This window comes from Talpa europaea (assembly GCF_964194135.1).
Source record: "Talpa europaea genome assembly, chromosome: 3".
Lineage (NCBI taxonomy): Eukaryota > Metazoa > Chordata > Mammalia > Eulipotyphla > Talpidae > Talpa > Talpa europaea.
Window position 1 is genome coordinate 134,426,664 of NC_140069.1, and position 21,696 is coordinate 134,448,359.

The 21,696-nt window shown below is 39.2% G+C and overlaps 1 protein-coding gene across 3 annotated transcripts in view; it reads left to right on the top strand.

Moving 5' to 3' along the window:
- Positions 1-352: 352 nt before the first annotated feature.
- NRF1 (nuclear respiratory factor 1) overlaps positions 353-21,696 on the top strand; it is a gene marked incomplete at both ends in the record, with an annotated part of 81,094 nt that continues 59,750 nt past the window's right edge. For 2 of the 3 annotated variants that reach the window (XM_084229983.1, XM_084229985.1), the window contains 3 exons: positions 353-575; positions 12,366-12,480; positions 16,176-16,302. In XM_084229983.1, the coding sequence (XP_084086109.1) occupies positions 353-575; positions 12,366-12,480; positions 16,176-16,302 (465 nt within the window). Of the gene's footprint in view, positions 589-12,342; positions 12,481-16,175; positions 16,303-21,696 lie in introns of all 3 variants that reach the window. The other variant, XM_084229984.1, reaches the window with a different exon arrangement.

Below are 21,696 nucleotides of genomic sequence, written 5' to 3' on the forward strand. Positions count from 1 at the left end.
AGAAATGTTCAGTATTTCACGTCCTTGCTAAGTGTTTTATGTCCACAATATTAAATGCTAGTCACTGTGATCGCTTAAATATCTTTTTATCATTTTATGTAATAGTAAGAGTTTTTATTGCTTTGCAATTTGAGGTATAAAATTAACAAAAATGTTTTCACATAAAAAATATTCTGTTATTTTTCTGTCGTGTTTTAATGTCGTATCCCATTTCCTGTGATTTGGTGTGGTGTGGTATGTAGTAAAATTGAACACTTGTCAAAGTTGCTCTGCTGTAGAGGACAGTATCTTAAAGTGTCATATTACACACTAAATCTGGTTCTTTGCCCTTTTTTTCTGGCAGTAAACCTTGATGGAGGAACACGGAGTGACCCAAACTGAACACATGGCTACCATAGAAGCCCATGCCGTGGCCCAGCAAGTGCAGCAGGTCCATGTGGCCACTTACACCGAACACAGTATGCTGAGTGCTGATGAAGACTCACCTTCTTCTCCTGAGGACACCTCTTATGATGATTCAGACATACTCAACTCCACAGCAGCTGATGAGGTGACAGCTCATCTAGCTGCTGCAGGTAATGTTTTTGTGTTGAAAGTTTTTAATTTTTTGTTTTAACCCCCAATACCATGCATAGCTGGAAGAAGCTATGATGCAGACACTCTCACGTTTATCCTCATATCACACCTAATTATGTTTAAACCTTTTACTCTATAGCCTGTACCTGTCTTATGCTGAGACTTAAATTCTAGGGTCTTTACTTTTTTTTTTTTTTTTTAAAGATTTATTTATTTATTTATACAAGCACTGGGTGCAGTCAGAAGCACGGGAGGGTGAGAGAATTCACCAGAGCCAGAGCGGGGAGCAGAACAGGCAGACTGACTGAAATACACTGCTGAGGGGAGCAGCGGGCATGGCAGGAGAGGTCTGTCATGCCATGTGGGACCCTCGCCGGTGGCCGGGGATCGAACCAGCACTGCAGAGGCTATGGGCAGCTTCGTAGCCCATCGCTCAACCGCTGCGCCACCAGGGGAGGCCCAGTCTTTACTATTTTAGATATGACTTACGGCTTTTGTTTTTTCATGCATTCTGAAATCTTGCCTTTTTTTTTTTAACTTTTATTTTTTTTATTTTTTTTAATAATAAATTTTATTGTTATATTCCCCATACAATTGCAGCCCCCCCATTCTGACCCCAATCCCTCCCCTCCCGCCCCCGCCTCCCTAAAAGTGTCTCTGGTTCATAGTTTTTTGTTGATTTTGATTTTCACTTTCTTATAGTTATTCGTTTTCCTGGTCCCTTATTTAAGTTTTCTAGATTCCTGCTATGAGTGAGACCATCCGGTATTTTTCTTTTTCTTTTTGGCTTATTTCGCTGAGCATGATCCCTTCCAGCGCCATCCATGTTGCAGCAAATTGCATGTGTTTATCTTTTTTGAATGCTGAGTAATATTCCATGGTATATATGGACCACATCTTCTTGATCCAGTCATCTATTTTTGGGCATTTGGGTTGTTTCCAAAGCTTAGCTATTGTAAACAGTGCTGCTATAAACATAGGGGTGCAGGTGTTCTTTGGAATTGATGTTTCTGTGTCCTTTGGGTAAATACCTAGGAGTGGAATTGCTGGATCATATGGAAGCTCTATGTTTAGTAGGTCCAGAAATCTCCACACAGCTTTCCACAGTGGTTGGACCAGTTTGCACTCCCACCAACAGTGTAGAAGAGTTCCTTTTTCTCCACACCCTCGCCAGCATTTGTTGTTGCTAGTTTTTTTAATATGTGCCATTCTCACTGGTGTAAGATGGTATCTCATGGTAGTTTTGATTTGCATTTCCCTGATGGCAAGTGATGTTGAACATTTTTTCATATGCCTGTTGGCCATTTGCATTTCCTCTTCAGAGAAGTTTCTTTTTAGCTCTTCTGCCCATTTTTTGACTGGATTATTTTCTTTGTTGTTGTTGAGTCTCATCAGCTCTTTGCAGATTTTTGTGATCAGTCCTTTATCATTAGTGTTGGGTGCAAAAATGTTCTCCCAGTTGGTGGGGTTTCTCTTTGTTTTTGTTATTGTCTCTTTTGCTGTGCAGAAGCTCTTTAATTTGATGTAGTCCCAGCTGTTTATCTTTGCCTTCACTATCACTGCTTTGGGTGATGTGTCTGTAAAGATGTCTTTGATGTGCAAATCACGTAGTGTTTCGCCTATATTTCCTTCTATATATTTTATGGTTTCAGGTCTTATGTCTAGTTCTTTAATCCATTTTGAGTTGATTTTTGTGTATGGTGTGAGGTAGTGGTCAAGCTTCATTCTTTTGCATGTAGCGACCCAGTTTTCCCAGCACCATTTATTGAACAAACTTTCTTTGCTCCAATGCATAGTCTTTGCTCCTTTGTCAAAGATTAGTTGACCATAAATCTGTGGGTTTATTTCTGGATTTTCTATTCGATTCCATTGGTCTGTATGTCTGTTCTTGTTCCAATACCATGCAGTTTTGATGATTATGGCTTTGTAGTAGAGTTTGAAGTCTGGGAGTGTAATGCCTCCATTCCCTTCTTTTTTTTTCAGGAGAGCTTTGGCTATTCGGGGTTTTTTGTGATTCCATATGAATTTCATCAATAATTGTTCTATTTCTTTGAAGAATGACATTGAAATTTTGATTGGAATAGCATTGAATCTGTATATTGCTTTTGGAAGGATGGCCATTTTAATAATGTTTATTCTTCCAATCCACGAGCAGGGGATGTCTCTCCATTTCTTTGTGTCTTCTTCTATTTCTTTTAACAGTGTTTTATAGTTTTCTTTGTATAGGTCCTTTACCTCTTTTGTTAGATTTATTCCCAAATATTTGATTTTTTTTGTTTCAATAACAAAAGGGATGGTTTTTTTGATTTCTTCTTCTTCAGATTTATTGTTTGTGTATAGGAAGGCTACTGACTTTTGCGTGTTGATTTTGTATCCTGCCACTTTACTGAACTGATTGATGAGTTGAATTAGCTTTTCTGTGGAGTTTTTGGGGTTCTCTATGTATAATATCATATCGTCTGCAAATAGTGATAGTTTGACTTCTTCTTTTCCTATTTGGATTCCTTGGATGTCTTTCTCTTGTCTTATTGCCCTGGCTAGGACTTCCAGTATTATATTGAAAAGCAGTGGTGAGAGTGGACATCCTTGTCTTGTTCCAGATCTTAATGGAATTGCTTTCAGCTTTTCACCATTGAGAATGATACTGGCTGTTGGCTTGTCATAGATGGCCTTTATGATGTTGAGGTATGTTCCTTGTATCCCAAGAATTTCAAGGGCTTTTATCATGAATGGGTGTTGCACTTTGTCGAAAGCTTTCTCAGCATCTATTGATATTATCATATGGTTTTTATATTTCTTTTTGTTGATGTGTTGGATAACGTTGATTGATTTTCGGATGTTAAACCATCCTTGTGCCCCTGGAATGAATCCTACTTGGTCGTGGTGAATTATCTTATGGATACATTGTTGGATTCTGATGGCTAAAATTTTATTGAGGATTTTTGCATCAGTGTTCATTAGGGAGATTGGCCTGTAGTTTTCCTTTTTTGTGTTGTCCTTGTTCGGTTTTGGTATTAGTGTAATGTTGGCTTCATAGAACGTGTTTGGTATTGTCCCTTCCTTCTCAATTTTTTGGAAGAGTTTGTGAAGGATAGGCACTAATTCGTCTCTGAATGTTTGGTAGAATTCATTTGTAAATCCATCAGGTCCTGGGCTTTTGTTTTTGGGGAGGTTTTTGATTACCATTTCAATTTCGCTAATTGTAATTGGTCTGTTTAGGTGTTCTATTTCTTCTTTATCTAGCTTTGGGTGATTGTAGAGTTGTAGGAATTTGTCCATCTCCTCTAGATTGTTGAACTTGTTTCCATATAACTGTTCATAGTAGTTACTGATTATTCTTTTGATTTCTGCTGTGTCCGTTGTGATTTCTCCTCTTTCATTTATGATCCTGTGTATTTGTGCTTTCTCCCTTTTTTCCTTTGTGAGCCTGGCTAGGGGTTTGTCTATTTTATTGATTTTTTCAAAGAACCAGCTCTTGGTTTCATTGATCTTTTGGATTGTTTTTTTAGTTTCAATTTCATTTATTTCTGCTTTGGTTTTTATTATTTCTTTTCTTCTACTGGTTTTGGGGTTTTTTTGTTGTTCTTTTTCTAGATCTTTGAGCTTCGAGATTAGGTTGTTTCTTTGAGTTCTTTCTTGTTTCTTGATGTGAGCTTCTATTGCTATATATTTTCCTCTTATTACTGCTTTTGCTGCATCCCATACATTTAGGATATTGGTGTCCTCCTTGTCGTTCAATTCAAAAAATTTTTTAATTTCCTCTTTGATCTCCTCATTAGTCCAGTGGTCTTCCAGTAGTGTGGTTTTTAATCTCCATGAGGTAGGAAAGTTCCTTGCCTTCTTTTTATGGTTTATTTCTAGTTTGATGCCTTCATGGTCAGAAAAGATGGTTGATATGATTTCAATCTTGGTGTATCTGTTGATGTTTGTCTTGTGCCCCAGTATGTGATCGATCCTGGAGAATGATCCGTGTGCACTTGAGAAAAATGTGTACTCCGTTTTTTTGGGGTTTAGTGTTCTATAGATGTCTGTTAAGCCCAATTGCTCTAGGTCCTTATTTAGAGCTTTGGTTTCTTTACTTATTTTTTGTCTTGTTGATCTATCCATTGTTGATAGTGGTGTGTTGAAGTCTCCCACTACGTATGTGTTTTCTCTGATGTCTGTTTTCAGAGAGGACAACAGTTGTCTGATATATTTTGGTGCTCCTTCGTTTGGTGCGTATATGTTAATGAGTGTTATTTCTTCTTGAAGTATTGTCCCCTTGATCATAATGTAGTGACCATTGGGGTCTCTTTTTATCTTTTTGAGTTTGAAATCTGTTTTATCTGATATAAGTATAGCTGTTCCTGCTTTCTTTTTTGGTCCATTTGCTTGTAGGATTGTTTTCCATCCTTTAACTTTGAGCCTATTTTTATCTTTTGTAGCTAAATTTGTTTCCTGGAGACAGCAAAAGGTTGGGTTTTGTTTCTTAATCCAGGCTGCAACTCTGTGTCTTTTTATTGAAGAGTTTAGTCCATTTACATTTAGAGTTATTATTGATATGTTAACATCTGTATTTGCCATTGTGTTTGTCTTTCCTTTGATTTTATTTATTTATTCTTTTAATAACTTTTTTTTTTTTTTTGGCCTTCTTTCATTGTTATTCGTCCCTCTGAGGTTCTGGCTTTAGGACTCCTTGTAGTATTTTTTGGAGTGGGGGTTTAGTTGCAATGAAATTCCGGAGTTTCTGTTTGTCTGGGAAGGTCCATATTCTTTCTTCAAAGAGGAAGGAGAGCTTTGCGGGATAGAGTATTCTTGGTTGGCATCTGTTTTCTTGGAGTCTGTTGACTATGTCCCTCCACTCTCTCCTTGCCCGTAGTGTTTCTTCTGAGAAGTCTGATGTCAGCCTGATTGGCTTTCCTTTGAATGTTATCTGTTTCTTCCCTCTTGCCAGCTTCATTATTTTTTCCTTGTCCTGGATTCTTGGGAGCTTTACTATTATGTGTCTTGCTGTATTTTTTCTTTCGTCGTGGAAGTTTGGTGTTCTTCTTGCTTCTTGTATATCAATTTTCAGCTCCTTCTTCACATTTGGGAAGTTCTCTTCAATTATCTCTTTGAATATTTTCTCTGTTCCTACTTCTCTCTCCTCTCCTTCTGGTATTCCTATAACTCTTATATTTCCTTTCCTCATGGAGTCGGATAGTTCCCGAAGTCTTTCTTCATTCTTTTTCCTTCGTACTTCTCTTTCCTTTTCTGTTTTGGTTCTTTTTATTTCTGTGTCTTCAAGAGCACTTATTCGTTCTTCCATTTCATCAATTCTGCTTTCATTGCTTTTCCCAGAATTCTTTAGTTCATCCACTAATTCTTTGATCTCCTGCATTTCTTTTACTTCCCTCTTTAGGGACTCAATTTCATTCTTCTGATCGTTGATTATTTCCCCCTTATCATTGTTTTCCTTTATGACTTCTGTCAGTTTTTTAATCACGGCAATTTTAAATTCTCTTTCTGGAAGGCTCAGAAGTTCTTCCAAGTTACTGTCGTTGCAATCTGAGGGCTGGTTTTCTTTTTGTGGTGTGCTTTTTCTCTGGAGAGTTGCTAGGTTGCGTGTGGTTCTTCTCCTCCCTACTGTCTGTTTTCTAATTTGCTGTATGCGTTGGGACACTGTGTAGTTGGGACTGGCCGGCATCTTGGGTGAGCTTCTCTGCTCCCCTCTGGTTCCTCCAGGAGTCATCAGTCAGTTTCAAGCAGTCTTTATTGGAGAAAGGTCCCTGTCCTAAAATGTCGATGTGGGGACACGCTCCCCTGTGCGCCTGGTCTGCCCCGGCGGCGGTGGGTTCCTGCTCCCCCTCTGGGCTTGGACTGCAGGCCAGAGGGGGTCTGGCGTGGGCGAACTTCCCCTGCTCACCTCTGGCTCCTGAGGAAGCCTTTTGCAGGTAGTCTTTACTGAAGAAATGTCCCTGTTCTAAAATGGTGATGTGGGACACACTCCCTGCGCGTACGGTGTCAGGCACACTCTTCTGCGTGCCTGGTCTGCTCCGGCTGTGGGTGCTCGCTCTCCCTGTGGGCTCAGACTACTTGTTCGGAAGGGGCCGGGTGTGGGCTAACTCCCCAGCTGGCCACTAGCTCCTTCAGGAGCCTGTGCTGGCTTCAAGTCGCTAGGTGGCGCCAGAGATCTCTCCTAGAGCCCTTGGGGAGCTGATTTTCCACCCCGTGGGACAGGGAGCAGAGCGGGGATGGTAGGGTACACCTCAACGGCTTTGGGGTGCTGTGTCTGCCTTGTGCCCCACCGTCGTGGGGAACCCACGCCCCTAATTTCGTGCCCCGGGTCTCAGTTCCAAAGCCCTCAGTTCCAGGACGTGGGCTGTAGCCCAGTTCAGTGGCGCGGGAATGGCGCCTTTTGCACCGCTCCCGTGCCTGGGCGCCTGGTTCCTGCTTACTCAGGGAGGGACCTTCACCTCAGTGTGGACCTCCGAGCGTCTCCCCGCAAGCCTAGGTCGTCTCCCAAGCCTAGGTCGCAGTCGCGGGGACCTGGGCAGCCGCGATCCTGGTCTGCACTTGCTTTTCAAGCGCGCTCAGCGCGCCACTTTCCGCGCAAGCTTACCGGCAGCCTGGGCTGTGTGCGTGTCTCCCGGGGTCTTTGTTCTTCTCTAATGGCGCCCGGAGCCGTTTGCTCACCGCCGCGGCGAATCCTGCAGGGTTCGCCTCAGCTCCCGTTCACGGGGTGTGGTGGCTGCAATAGTTCCTTTCCACTCACAGTCCCACTTGCTGCGTCCGTTTTTCTTGTTGGCCGTTTTGGTTTGTTGTTTCCCTCCTCTCTGCCGGTCGGAGAGTCAATCTTGCCTTTTTAGCGACAGTATTTCATCCATTTACAGTAAATATAATTGCCAATATGTTAGGTTTAATTTTATCATTTTTACTATATATGTTCTCTTATGTCCCACCTCTTGTGTGGGTTTTTTTCTTTGTGATTGAAGTGATTGACAGTTTTTAATTGTTCATTTTTCTCTTGTTAGTTTCAAAGTTATATATATATTTTATTAGTGGTACCCCTAGAAATTATGATATTCATCCCTCACTAATACCAAAGTCTTATGTAATACTTTATCCTTTTCTGGTATAATACAAGCTTTTTAGGACACTTGAATTTTATTCATGTGATCTGTATACTATTGTCTTGTGTATTAATGCTTTGTGTATTTAAAACCCTACTTTATTTTATACCATTAATGGGCTTGTTTTTTTTTTTTTTTCTTTTTTTTTTTCTTTATATCCAACTTGCCTCTGAGAATTTTTATTTTGTGCAAAGATACCATTTTGCATTTTCTTCAGTATGGGTTTGCTAGTAGCAAAGTCTCGGTTTTTGCTTGCTTGTCTCACACTGTTTATTTTTATTTTTTCAAGCCAACAATTGGGCAAGATTATTTTCATTCCAAATAAAAGATATGTTTGTCCATTGTTATCTATTTCTCAATCACCACATCTCCCTAATTTAACTTATTACTGCGTCTTCCAAATGGTTACTTTGTTACCTTTCAAGTATACAGTTTTCTTTTTATTTCTTTCTTTTTTCTTTTTTTAAAGTACTTTTTTTTTTTAAGATTTATTTATTTATTTATACAAGCACTGGGGACAGTCAGAAGCGCGGGAGGGTGAGAGAACTCACCAGAGCCAGAGCGGGGAGCAGAGCAGGCAGAAGGACCGAAGTACACTGCTGAGGGGAGCAGCGGGCGGCAGGAGAGGTCTGCGCGCCATGTGGGACCCTCCTCCATTGGCCGGGGAGCAGCCGGGAATCGAACCGGAGCTGCGGAGGCTGCGGGCAGCTTCGCAACCCAGCGCTCAACCGCTGCGCCACCGGGGAGGCCCTTTTTTATTTCTTTCTTAAATTTATTTTTTTAATTGCCACTTTTTTTATTTTTTGCAATTTATTTTATTAATGACATGCCATTATTTTTCATTCTTGTTTATTTTTTAACAATTTAGGATTTCTCCCCTCAGGTGTGGTCACCGTAGTTTTCCCACCACCAAAGCACCCATAGTTCTCCACCATAGTCCATTATGCTCTCCTCCCCCCTCAGTTTCTTCTCCCCTCCCAACCGTCCCCATCCTGGGTGCCTCAAATCTATGATCACCTCTCAAGGGTCAGCTGTCTTTGTCTGACTCTTTCTTTAGTTTCTCTGTACCTATAAATGAAACCATCAGGTATTTATCTTTCTTCTTCTACCTCACTTCACTTGGATAATCCCTTCCGGTTCTTCCCATCTTGCTGCAAATGGCATGAATTTATCCTTTTTTGCTCACTGAGTAGTATTCCATTGTGACACTATTTTATTTAACCTTCAGTCCTGAAGGATGTTCTTGCTGGGTATGGAATTCTAATTTTGCAGTTGTTTCCTTCCTCATGTTGAGTATACTATTTCATTGTCTTTTGGTTTCCATCCTTGCTTTTGAGAGTTTAACTGATTCATTCTAACAGCTACTCCTTAGAAGGTTATTTTCCGTGCAGGCACCTCCCTGAATTGCTCTTAAGATTAACTGTAGTTTTTATGATATATCTGGATCTGTCAATAGACCTCATTTATTTGGTATATGATTTTTGGAACATATACCAAATAAATGAGAATTGAGGCCTTTAGTCAATTTTGGAAAATCTTAGTCACTAGATGTTTCAATTTTGTGTCTAGTCTGTTCCTTCTCTTCCATCTATGAATCTAGTTAAATATGTTAGTCTTCCTCATGTAGTCTTTTATGGCTCTTCCCCTCTGTTCTGTACTGGATTCCTTTTGTCTCTTTGTGCTTCTTCCTATGTAATTCTGACTGTCTTTGACTTTATTTTTTTTCTTCAGCTGTGTCTAAGGTGCTTTTAAGTTTGTTTATTGATATACTAGTTTTGGTAATAGTTAATAGTTTTTTTTTTTCTGCTTTTAGAATTTCTGAAGGATCCTTTTGCTCCTGTATTTACAGTACTACAGTTTCTAATTGTAGTTGGGAAAAATATTGTAATCTTCCTGGGTAAAGTAAGGATTATAATTTTACAATCTATCAGTAATTTTACTCTCTAGAGTGCCTGAGAGACTGTTTCTGTTACATGTAGTTAGTGCTGTTTCTTGTTCATGTTGGATTTTCTCTTTGTGTATTGGTTATATTTGAATGAACACTACAGCTGTTTGGGAAATTATTTTTGAAATAATTTGGAGCCTAGAATATTATTCTCCTCTACAGAGGATTTTTGTTTGCTTCTGCCAGATGCCTAGAGAGCCTAACAATCCTGGATCAGCTTAATCCAATTTAAGGTCTTGAGATTTTCTGGGCCACTGAATGACTTAAAGCTGGGCTCTATGTGGTATTACTGTTTTTGTTATTTATATTGTATATTTAGCACTATGTGAGAAAACTCCATGCAAACCATGCCTAGATGAGTGTAAGGAAAATTGATTTTGGAAGATATCTAGGAAAAACTAGATAGGAAATGAGTTATATGGAATGGAAAAAAATAGGACATCTATTTAGTGTATATGGGAGGTAGAAAGACAGATGCAATGAAGAATAACCTTATTACTGTCAGTAATTATCCATTGTCTATTTCTGGAATGGTGAAATTGAAAATAAGGCTTAGTGGCACTGAAAATACATAAAATGTTTGTAAAAAAATATTTTTGTAATGTTTATACTTCCCAGAAGAGGGCATCCTAACATAGTGAATCCAAGTCATCTTCTTTCCTAGGAAGGAAAATGTTTTTGAGACACAGTTGTGCTTTATTACTGTACTGCCTTGTCATAATGTTATGATTAGGAAAGATCTTTAATCTAACCCTTTCATGTGACTGATGTGGAAACTGAGGACAAGCTGGTAGAAGTAATTTACCATTTATTCATTTAACAATTATTAAGGAATTACTGTCTACTATATATTACCGTATATAGATACGGTAAAAAGGACTGGCAAGAGCTTGTTCCTGAAGGAGCTTATAGATCAGTGGTGGGGAAAAGAATACAAATAGTACAGTAAGATATTTTCAGAAAGCACTGAATGTTCTGAGGAAAATAATGTAAATGGAGAAGGAAGGGTGTAGTGGGTTATTGCTTTTACTAAACCTATTCCCTTCACTTCCTTCACTGAGATAACTGCTATTCTGAATATGGTCTTTATCATTCTCTTCCATTTCTTTTATCTTTGTACTATATGAATATTTATCAGTAAATAGCATCTAACATTGCTTTGCATGTTTTAAATTTTATATGAATGGTGTCACTCTGACCCTATCTTCCTGTAACATGTGTATTTCATTCATGATTTTTCTAATATTTATGTTGATAATGTAGCTGTATGTTTTTATTTTAACTATTGCTTGGTATTCTAGTCGTCTGAATATTTCATATATTGGTAGAACACTTAGGTTGATTATAATTTTCGCTATTAAATTGCTGTGGGGCCTCCCTTATGGCCTAGGGGTTAAGTCTCAGTGCTGTCACCATGATGGCCTGAGTTAGGCCTGATCGAACCCCAGCGAGGGAGCTAACCCACATACGGTGCAGGAAACCTCTCCTGTCTCTCCCACTGCTCCCCTTAGAAGTGTATTTCTGTAAATCTGCCTGCTCTGTTCCCCACTGTCTCTGGTGAATCCTTTCACCCCCAGCACCTCTGGCCTGTACTCCAGCTCTTTTACTCAAAAATAAATAAAATCTTTTTAAAGTTGTGATTATGTAAGATGAATAAATTATAAATGTACAACATTGTATCTATTTAATGACATTGTATTGTGCACTGAAAAATTTGTTAACGAAGATCCCAAATAGTGTTCAAAAAACAAAGTGATGGAAAAATGGGTCAGTAAGTTTTTCTCTACCAACTTATGATGGGAAAGAAGGTAAAAAAGCATTCATTTATGTTTTTTACTTGCTTTGGGGTTCTTTAGAAAGGTTTATTTACATTAGGTTGATAATACTAAAACAACATGTAGAGAAGCCCATCTAGATTTTCACAGAGATTTACTTTAATTGTGCTACTTATGCAGTTCAACATAATTTTCATTTAAGTCTTTTATAGACTTTACAAATAAGAGCAAAAGTCATTCATCTGTTAAAAAAGGGGGAGATGGAAGTGTCCTTGATATGTTGACATCCCACAAATCCAGGATTCAGCAACTCCTTCAGTTTAGTTTCAGGGCAAGCCAGATCAACTTTTATTAGCATTTTCCCATTAGAGTTTTCATTTCTTTCCAGCCAGGATGCTTTCATCAACTTGACTTAAGGTCAGCATCTCCATTTTGGGCATAATTCTCAGACATACAGTAAAAAGTTTTCCAGTTAAGGTGATATTCTTGTGGGTATTGTTTGGGTTCTAAGTATGAGTGCTTATCTCTGACTTTCTTAATGTTGTAGTGTCTTGGGGTGACAGAAAGAGAGCCACAAGGATGTAAATGATATTTGAGATGTATTTCTTTTGTTTTGCCAAGTTCTTCTTTTCAGTGCTGCAACTTCATGTAGCACCTCTGAGAATATTGCCATAACAATATGGGCATGCTGGCAAAACAAAACAAAACAAAACCTTGCATTGTATAAAATTCAGTCTGGTGTGTGGTAGGGAGATGTAAATCATTCACTTTTTTAAAAGATTCACTGTAAATTTTATTGGTAAATTAAAATAATGGTTCATAGTGAAGAATAGCGAAGTACATTAATATCAGGAAGATTCTATATTTATTGTCAACATATCAAAAAAAAATGAGATGCTACCATATTTTTACTTTAATCGTTTTCTGTCTTTTATGGTTGACCCGCTCTGCCTAGTCTCAACACATACATTATTTCAGGTCCTGTGGGAATGGCGGCTGCTGCTGCTGTGGCGACAGGCAAGAAGCGGAAACGGCCTCACGTATTTGAGTCTAATCCGTCTATCCGGAAGAGACAGCAAACGCGTTTGCTTCGGTGAGGAATCCCTTATTGTTGGCTAGTCCTCAAACAATTCACATGCAGGTGACAGAGTTAGAACATATGCTATTTAGTCACCAAGGACACCAACTTATATTACTTGATGACAAAATTAAATAAATGAAACTAAAAATGTGATTTAACAGGTGTATACTATATTATATTAATATATTTAGAGAAAATTTATGTTTTAATATGTGCTATGCATTGTTCTAGGCCTTGGAAAAGTAACAGTAATTGAAACAAATTCCAAGTGCTTATATTCTGCTGGAGGGGAAAAAAAAAATTGTCAGAAAAGCATTAAATGGAACAAGGAAAATAGGAGGATGGGGGAACAAGTACTTAATCTTTTTTGAAAAGGTGATCTTAGGGTTTCTCTTTAATAAGGCAACCTTTGAACAAAGGCCTGAAGTTAAAAGGGCAGCTAAATTGATGTCTAGAGGAAGAACATTTCAGGCAGAGGGACTAGTGAGCGAAGGTTTCAGAAGCAGGAAGGAATGGTGGAGCATCAGCTGGGGAGAGAAGATGGGAGTAAAAGTAGCAGCCACTTCATAGGATCTTATGGTCTAATATAATTAGGAGGTTATGCCGGAAATGATAGTGTGTTTCAATCAGTGTAGCAGAAGCAGCAGCAAAGGTGGTAAGAGGTGGTTTAGTTCTGGATGTATTTCAAAAGTCAATTTAGGATGATTCATTGATGGATTGGATGTGGGGTGTAAGAGATAAAAGAAGTGAAGAGTAACCTCAAGATTTTAAGGTGTGATCACTGGAAGGAAGATGATCCTGGAGGAGGAACAGGTATAGGAGTGAGGATAGGGCAGAACTAGGATTTTAATTTTGGACTTGTTAAATTTGTGATATCGCCACTTAACTATTAAGTAGAAATACAGAATAAGCACCTGGATATATGAGTGTAAAATTCAAAGGAGCGATCTTGGCTGTTGATATAAGCATATAGGTAGTATTTAAAACGATGAGACTGGAGGAGACCACCTAGGGAGTGAGTGCAGACTGAGGCCTGAAGCACTCTGCCCTTTAGAGGTTGGTGAGATGAAAGGAATAAGCACAGGAGTCAAAGAACCAACAAGTGAGTGAGAAGAAACACCAGGAGAATGGTAACAAAACCAAATGCAAGACTGTTTCAAGCAGGAGGATGTGTGATAAGCCCTGTCAAATGCTACTCATAGGTTGAATAAGATGCAGTGTGCCCATTAGACTTAGCAACATGGAAGTCATGATTGAACTTGAGCATTTTCAAAGGAGCTGTAAAGATAAAAGGCTTGGAGTGTCTTCAAGAGAGAATGGGAGGAGAAGAACTGGATATAGTAAATATAGACCATTCCTTCAAGGAAGACCATCAATTTGTTTGCCTCTCTTCTGAAGAGTTTGTAGGTTGCAAAGAAAGATTTTATGCAGGTGTGGTATAGGGAATGCTTATTATTTCAACAGGTTGTACAATGTGCATTCACATATGATAAGAAATTTCTTAGGTAAAAATCTTCCAGAAGTTTTTCCATGTAGTGTTTTAAGTACTATATACAAATTTTCTGTTTATTGAAATGTTAAATCCAAGTAGAGTGCCAGCACATGTTAATGATATGTGACAGAAGCTATAAAACACAATTTAAATTAAAAACATTACAAGATTGTTAAGAAACTGAAGAAAAACCCAAAAAGTACTTACCATTAGCTTTTAGCAAACAGATTATATACCACTAGATGAGCACTTATTTCCCTCAATGATGGTACAGGCAGGAAAAACTAGGATGTATTGTTAAAGGAATATCTGTTTTATAGTGGGAACAGATACAGTATTCCATGCTTTTGAGGAAAGATGAGAAAATGGGGGCCTCCCTGATGGAGCAGGGGTTAAAGTTTCAGCACTCTCTAGCTATGAGTTATATCCCCAGCCAGGGAGCTAACCCATATGGTGCAGTAGACTTCTCCTGTCTCACCTCCTCCCCTCAGTAGTGTATTTCAGTAGATCTGCTTATTCTGCTCCCGCTCTGTCTCTGATGAATCCTCTTAACCCTTGCACCGCTGGCCTATGCCCCAGTACTTGTATGCATAAATAAATAAACTAAATCTTTTTTTTAAACAAAAGATGAAAAACTATACTTTAGATATACTGCTTTGCTTCATTTGAATTGATGTAACTCACCAGTCCCTTGAAAGGGTAGACTATGTTCTCAAAAGAATTCCGGAATTTAGAACTTTATTTTTTTATTTTTTTAAAGATCCATTTACTTATGCATATAAGAACTGGGGTACTGGCCAGAGGTGTGGGGGATGAGAGGATTCACCAGGGACAGAGTGGGGAACAGAACAGGCAGATTGACTGAAATACACTGATGAGGGGAGCAGTGGGCGAGTCAGGAGAGGTCTGCTGCGCCATGTGGGTGTCTCCCTGTGGGTGTCTCCCAGGGATCAAACTCATGCTTCAATAGCTGCGGATAGCTTCATAGGTTGCGTCTTAACTCCTTGCTCCACCAGGGAGGCACTGGAATTTAGAACTTTAAAATAATCTTCCATGATTTCAAAGGAAAAGGACAATGTTCTATTTCATACAGTATTGGTATATTTGGAAAAGTTCTTTTCACACCATCATTTTTAGAATAAGTGTAGGTCTGAGAATTATTGTTTTTGCATCACAATGAAAATCTGGGAATTATGGTATTTTTTTTTAAAGATTTATTTATTTATACAAGAACCGGGGTACAGGCCGAATGTGAGGGAGGGTGAGAGCATTCACCAGAGACAGAGTGGGGAACAGAACAGGCAAACTGACGAAATACACTGCTGAGGGGAGCAGCGGGTGAAACAGGAGAGGTCTGCCTTGCCATGTGGGTTTCCCCCTGGCTGGCCGGGATCAAACCTGCGCTGCAGAGACTGTGAACAGCTTCACAGTACAGAGCTCAACCGCCAGCGCCACCAGGGAGGCCCCAATTATGGTATTTTTAAGTGTATTTTTGGATAAAATTATGTCAGTGAGACATAATGTGTACAACAAAGAAATTAGAAGTGGGTGATTTGAGCCCCCTTCATTAAGCATGGAGCTGATAGAAAACCGTCAGGGGACCTCTCAGCAGTTCTAAGCAGCAATAAAAGAAGACTCCTTTGGTGTTGGTAAGATCAGGAAAGATGATATTGGGCCTCCGCAGTGACACATTGGGTTGAGTGCTGCGCTGTGAAGCTGTCCTCAGCCTCTGCAGTGCGGGTTCGACTCCCAGCCAGCCAGGGAACAACCCACATGGCGCAGCAGACCTTTCCTGCCTCACCCACTGCTCCCCTCAGCAGTGTCTTCAGTCTGTCTGCCTGTTCTGCTCCCCATTCTGTGTCTGGTGAATTCTCTCACTCTCCCACACCTCTAACCTGTACCCCAGTTCTTGTATAAATAAATAAAATCTTTAAAAAAAAAAAAGGAAAGACAACATTCACCATGTTCAATATTGTGTCCTGATTTTTCCTTATGTCAGTGGGCTGTCATTGGTCTTTAAGACAAAGAAAAGTAGGTACATATTTATGTAGAATAGGATGTAAAACCTCATAGTCTTTATTTTTTTTTCCTCGTTTCAGGTAAAAGAAAACACACCTAATTAGAATAAATCACTTCAAGTCAAAGTAACTACTGTGTCTGTGTCACTGTAATTTCTCTTTTCAACTATTTTTTATTCTCTTGTTTTCTGATTCAGGAAGCTTCGAGCCACGTTGGATGAGTATACTACTCGAGTGGGACAACAAGCTATTGTCCTCTGTATCTCACCCTCCAAACCCAACCCTGTCTTTAAAGTGTTTGGTGCAGCACCTTTGGAGAATGTGGTAAGATTACTGAGCTAGCTTCTCAGATAACCTTTGCTTTCTGTGGGTAGTTGTTCACATTCTTCTGGTCCGCCATCTACTGATAGTACAAGTTATTACTCTGCCCTCCCTTTACCCAGGAGTGAGAGTAGTTTGAGTGGTTTTCAAACTACTTTATGCAGATAAAATAAAAAGCATCATTTCTGTTTCTACTTCCTGTAACACAAGGCATTTTACCTTACCAGAAATGTCATGTTTGCTAAGAACCAATGTAGGATTTTGCAAGAAAATTACTAATTTATGTCAGAAGCAAAATGAAGATAATTCCAAGGTATAAGTTTAATGAGGCAAACCTTAATAGCCTTTTATATTTACTGATATTTAAGTTGCATGTTTAAAATTGTTGTATTTCTCCAAAGACTTGTTTCAATACTGCATGCTTCAATTTTGAAATATCGTTCATTGTTTGACTGCATAACTATTCATAGGTAACTTTATAAAAATAGTGTTTTACTCCTGTGTACTTCTACTTATGTGAACTGTTCTTTTTCTGGCCAAATAACTTTAATTCATTAATAGAAAAATGATCTGTCCAGATTTAAATTGTTTTTGTTTTTAATTTTACCATTGGTTCACGTGCTTGCAAGGGTGTGGAGAAAAATGAACCCTTGTAACACTGTGGGTGGAAATGTAGAATGGTCTAGTCCTTATGGAAAACAGTGTGGAGGTTTCTCAAAAGACTAAAAATGCATCTGCCTTATGACCCAGTAATTTCACTCCTCTCTAAGTTGCTTGGGACTTACTACCCGCATAGCTAGTGTTCTCTGTAGTTTAAAACCTCTGCTCTTTATGACAAAGCAAATTAAAAGACCTCCAGAACAACCCCACAGGGTGTTTTGGTCCTTTTGAGTATCATTCTTAGTGAAGGTGCTACTCTTGTGGTAAAGCATAGAGTTAAAGCATTTAGAGAGGCTGATGCAATGCTGCCCATGGCATTGGGTTAACTAGAATGGGCATATATAACCCCAAACTTCACTTTTGTGAAAACTGTTTTTAAGCTTTAATTTTTGAGTGGTTCCCCTCATTGATTTTTTCTATCACTCAGTGTCCTCATGGGTAAAGTAAGGATAATACCTACTTCATTGGGGACTAGTAGAAATTAACTAAAGTTGATTATCATCACTTTGTATAATGTTTAGGGAGAGCTGGCATGAAAAACACTGGCAAATGGGACATGGTAAGGTTGCTGTGCCCTGCGAATGTTCTCTTAGTGGCTTATTGCCCTATCATAGACTTTATGAAGTTTGTAGTAATAGGCCTAGAAATGTTTTGTTGAGGGACAGAGGGAGAATTTGCATCTTTTTTCGGAAGAATCCTAGGGGTTTCTGAAGGTGAAACCTTTTTCCCCCAGAAGATACATTTCTTTCTTTTTTTAAAATAGATTTATTTATTTATTTTCTTACATTGTTGTTAATTTTTGTATAGTATTTGATTTTTCCCTTCAGCGTAGTCCCCAAGGTTCTTCCACCACCGTAACACCTATGAACCATCTCCATGGTCCCTTATGATCTTCCCTCCCCTGCTTTTATCCCTTTTCATTTCCCTCCCCTGGTGGATGCTTTATATCTCTGGTCGTTTGCAAGTTTTGTCTTTTCTTGACTCTTTGTTTTGTTTCCCTATATTCCCCCATTCAATATTTATCTTTTTCCTTCTGACTTACCCACTTAGTGTAATCCCTTCCAGCTCCATCCATGTTGCTGCAAATGTTTGATCTCTGAATAGTAGTCCATTATGTATCTATAACGCATCTTCTTGATCTAGTCATCTGTTTTGGGGCATTTAGGTTGTTTCCATATCTTAGCTATTGTAAATAGTGCTGCACTAATCATAGTGCTGCAGGTTTCCTTTCGAATTAGTGGGTTTTTTTTTTTAAGATTTATTTATTTATACAAGAACTGGGATACAGTCAGAGGCGTGGGAGGGTGAGAGAATTCACCAGAGACAGAGTGGGGAGCAGAACAGGCAGACGAACTGAAGACACTGCTGAGGGGAGCAGCAGGTAAGGCAGGAGAAATCTGCGCCATGTGAGTTTCTCCTGGCTGGCCAGGAATCGAACCTGTGCTGCAGAGGCTGCGGATAGCTTCACAGCACAGCGCTCAACCTGCTGCACCACCAGGGAGGCCATCAAATTAGTGTTTTTGTGTTCTTTGGGTAGATTCCTAGTAGCAGAATCACTGGATCATGTGGTAGCTCCATTTTTAGTCTTGAGGAACCTCCACACAGCTTTCCATAGTGGCTGAACTAGTTTACATTCCCACTGGCAGTGTAAGAGGGTTGCTTTTTCTCCACATCTTTGCCAGGATTTGTTGTTTCTGGGAGTTTTTTTTAATATGGGCTATTCTCACAGGTGTGAGGTTGTGTTTCATTATGGTTTTGATTTGCATTTCCTTGATAATAAGTGATGTTAAACATTTTTTTCATATGTCTGTTGGCCATTTGCTTCTCTTATTTGGAGAACTGTCTTTTTAGTTCTGCCCATTTTTCTGCCCTTATCAGTTGTTTGGTGTGCAAATATTTTCTCCTGTTTAGTAGGATGTTTCTTTGTTTGGGTTACTCTCTTTTCTTTGTATAGAGCATTTAGTTTAATATAGTCCTGGCTATTTATCTTCTTTGTTTTCCTTGCTTCTGGAGATAAGTTCTCAAAGATGTTTCTGAGGTGTTTATAATGGGGTGTTTTGCCTATGTTTTCTTCTATATATTTTATGGTTTCAGGTCTTACATTCAAGTCTTTTATGCATTTTGAGTTGGTTTTTGTTTATGGTGTGAGATATTAATCTAGTTTCATTCTTTTGCATGTGATTTACCATATTTCTCAGCACCATTTTTTGAAGAAGCTATCCTTATTCCAGTGTCTATTATTTACTCCTTTTTCATAGATTAGTTGACCTATATGTGTGGTTTTATTTCTGGACTTTCAATTCGATTTCATTGGTCTGTGTATCTGTTTTTGTTCTAGTAACAGGCTGTTTTTATTATTATGGCTTTATAGTATAGTTTTAAGTCTGGATGTAATACTTCCATTTTTCTCTAAAGATGGAACTCTTTCCTTAGAGTCAGTAATCCAAGGCATTTTAGGTGGGATGCACTGGACATGACAAGCAAGTTCTACAGGTAATAGAAATTAGCCAGTCACAGAAGCAAGAGATAGCTCTGGGCTTATCACCAGCTTCTTTGAAATCATCCTGCTTTTGCTTAGTTTCACCTTCCTAGTAGTTAAGTGGAATAAGTCATTCACTTATTTACATATCATAGTTTTTTTAAAAATGGTCTCAAGTTATATAAAAGTGGAAGCATAGGGCCTCCCCGGTGGCACAGCGGTTGAGCGCTGGGTTGCGAAGCTGCCCGCAGCCTCTGCAGCACTGGTTCGTTCCCCGGCCGCAGGGTGAGGGTCCCACATGGCGCGCAGACCTCTCCTGCCGCCCACTGCTCCCCTCAGCAGTGTACTTCGTCACTCTGCCTGTTCTGCTCTCCGCTCTGGCTCTGGTGAATTCTCTCACCCTCCCGCGCCTCTGACTGTACCCTGTGCTTGTATAAACAAACAAACAAATAAATAAATAAATAAATCTTAAAAAAAAAAAAAGGAAGCATAAATAGCAATAAAAGCCATATTGCTGATTTACTTATTCAACAAATAACTATTTAACGTTATTAGATACAAAGTATGTGATAAGAACTCCATCTAAATCTATTGGTGTTACAAGGTTGAAAACTAGAGACTTAGAGGGCAAGGGAAAAACTTGAGATCTGGGGCCTCCCCCTGGTGATGCAGTGGGTTGAGCACAGCGTCGTGAAGCTGTCCACAGCCTCTGCAGTGCCAGTTAGATTCCCCGCTGGCCAGGGAGAGTCCCACATGGCGAGGCAGGCCTCTCCTGTCACGCCCTCTGCTCCCCTCAGCAGTGTGCTTCGGTCCTTCTGCCTGTTCTGCTCCCTGGTCTGTCTCTGGTGAATTCTCTCACCCTCCCACACCTCTGGCCTGTACCCCAGTGCTTGCATAAATAAATAAATCTTAAAAAAAAAAAAAAGAAAATTTGAGATCTGAACTGAGACAGGAGAGAAAAGAAGGCTAGACTAATGAGATGAAACCAGCGTAACTTCATGACCAGGGGCTGCGTCCTAGCTCTATGCCAGTTGTGTTTCAGGATCAGACGTCTGAGGGAAGCTGTAGAGCATGTTTTTGTGATATGCCTTAGATAACAGTTTATTTTTAATCTCAGAGAAGCCTGTACCTAAAACAAAAAAGTGAAAAAAAATTTTTATGGGGCCTCTTGCATTAAGAAAATTGTTGAGATTACAAAGAAATATGGTATCATGCCTGACACTTTTTTTGCAACCCAACTAAAGAACCATTGACATTGTGGTTGCAGCAGCCAATTCTTAAATCCTCAGCAATCACATCTGTGCCCAGAACTCCAGTGACTCCTGTAACCCTCCTTGACACTCTCTGTCTTGGACACTGTGAGAATGTTTGTTAGTGTGTCATTTGTTAGTGTATCTCAATATGTGAAATATCATTTATATCAACAAAAAATAAACAGAAGTCCTGGTCCCTGTGCTCAGCCATGTCATTCGCTAGTTGTGTGCGGTGTAACCTGAAATTAGCAATATAAATAACACAAGATTATTTGAACATGTAGGAGTTTAGAAGAGGAAGCAAGTTATGTCAAGAATACTTGGGAAGTTTTCTTAGAGGAAGTGGAAATTGATTTGGACCTTGAGAATTGGATAATGTATTTAGATAAGTGGAATTAAAGATCTGCATATGGAAAAGAACTTGCTAGTTGTAAAAATTAGCAGGGAGACTGACCAGCTAAAAGAAGGAGGAAGATGAACCAAGTTGCCCAGTAGGACTTCATGCATTGCACACTGGGAACTCAAGAGGGTGCCATAGAGTCCACAGTCCACAGTGCACTAGTCCGTAGACCAGGCAGGCGTAATTGCACCCGGTGGGCCTAGAATAGTAGAGAGTGACTGGAAAGGTGGAAATGCTGGACTGAGCAACTTCTATTTCATCCTCTAAGAGGTGGGGAATTATAGGAGTACTTCCGTAGAAAAAAGGACAATGACAGTGAAGTGGGTGAAGATGAGTTTTGAAACTAGATCAAAATTAATTTGGTTTCTAGCTGTAATGATACACACACTAACTACGATTTGGGGAAATTATGTAAGTTCATTAAGCCCTCAGTTTTTTATTTTATCTACAAAATAGGCATAGTATTATTTTCCTTATATAATTATATAAAGATTAATTCAATAAGTATGTAGTAAGACATAGTAAATGCTTAGTAAATGGTATTTGGTTATAATAAGTGTTTCAGAAATTTTATTTTTTTAAAAGATTTGTTTATGCATACAAGA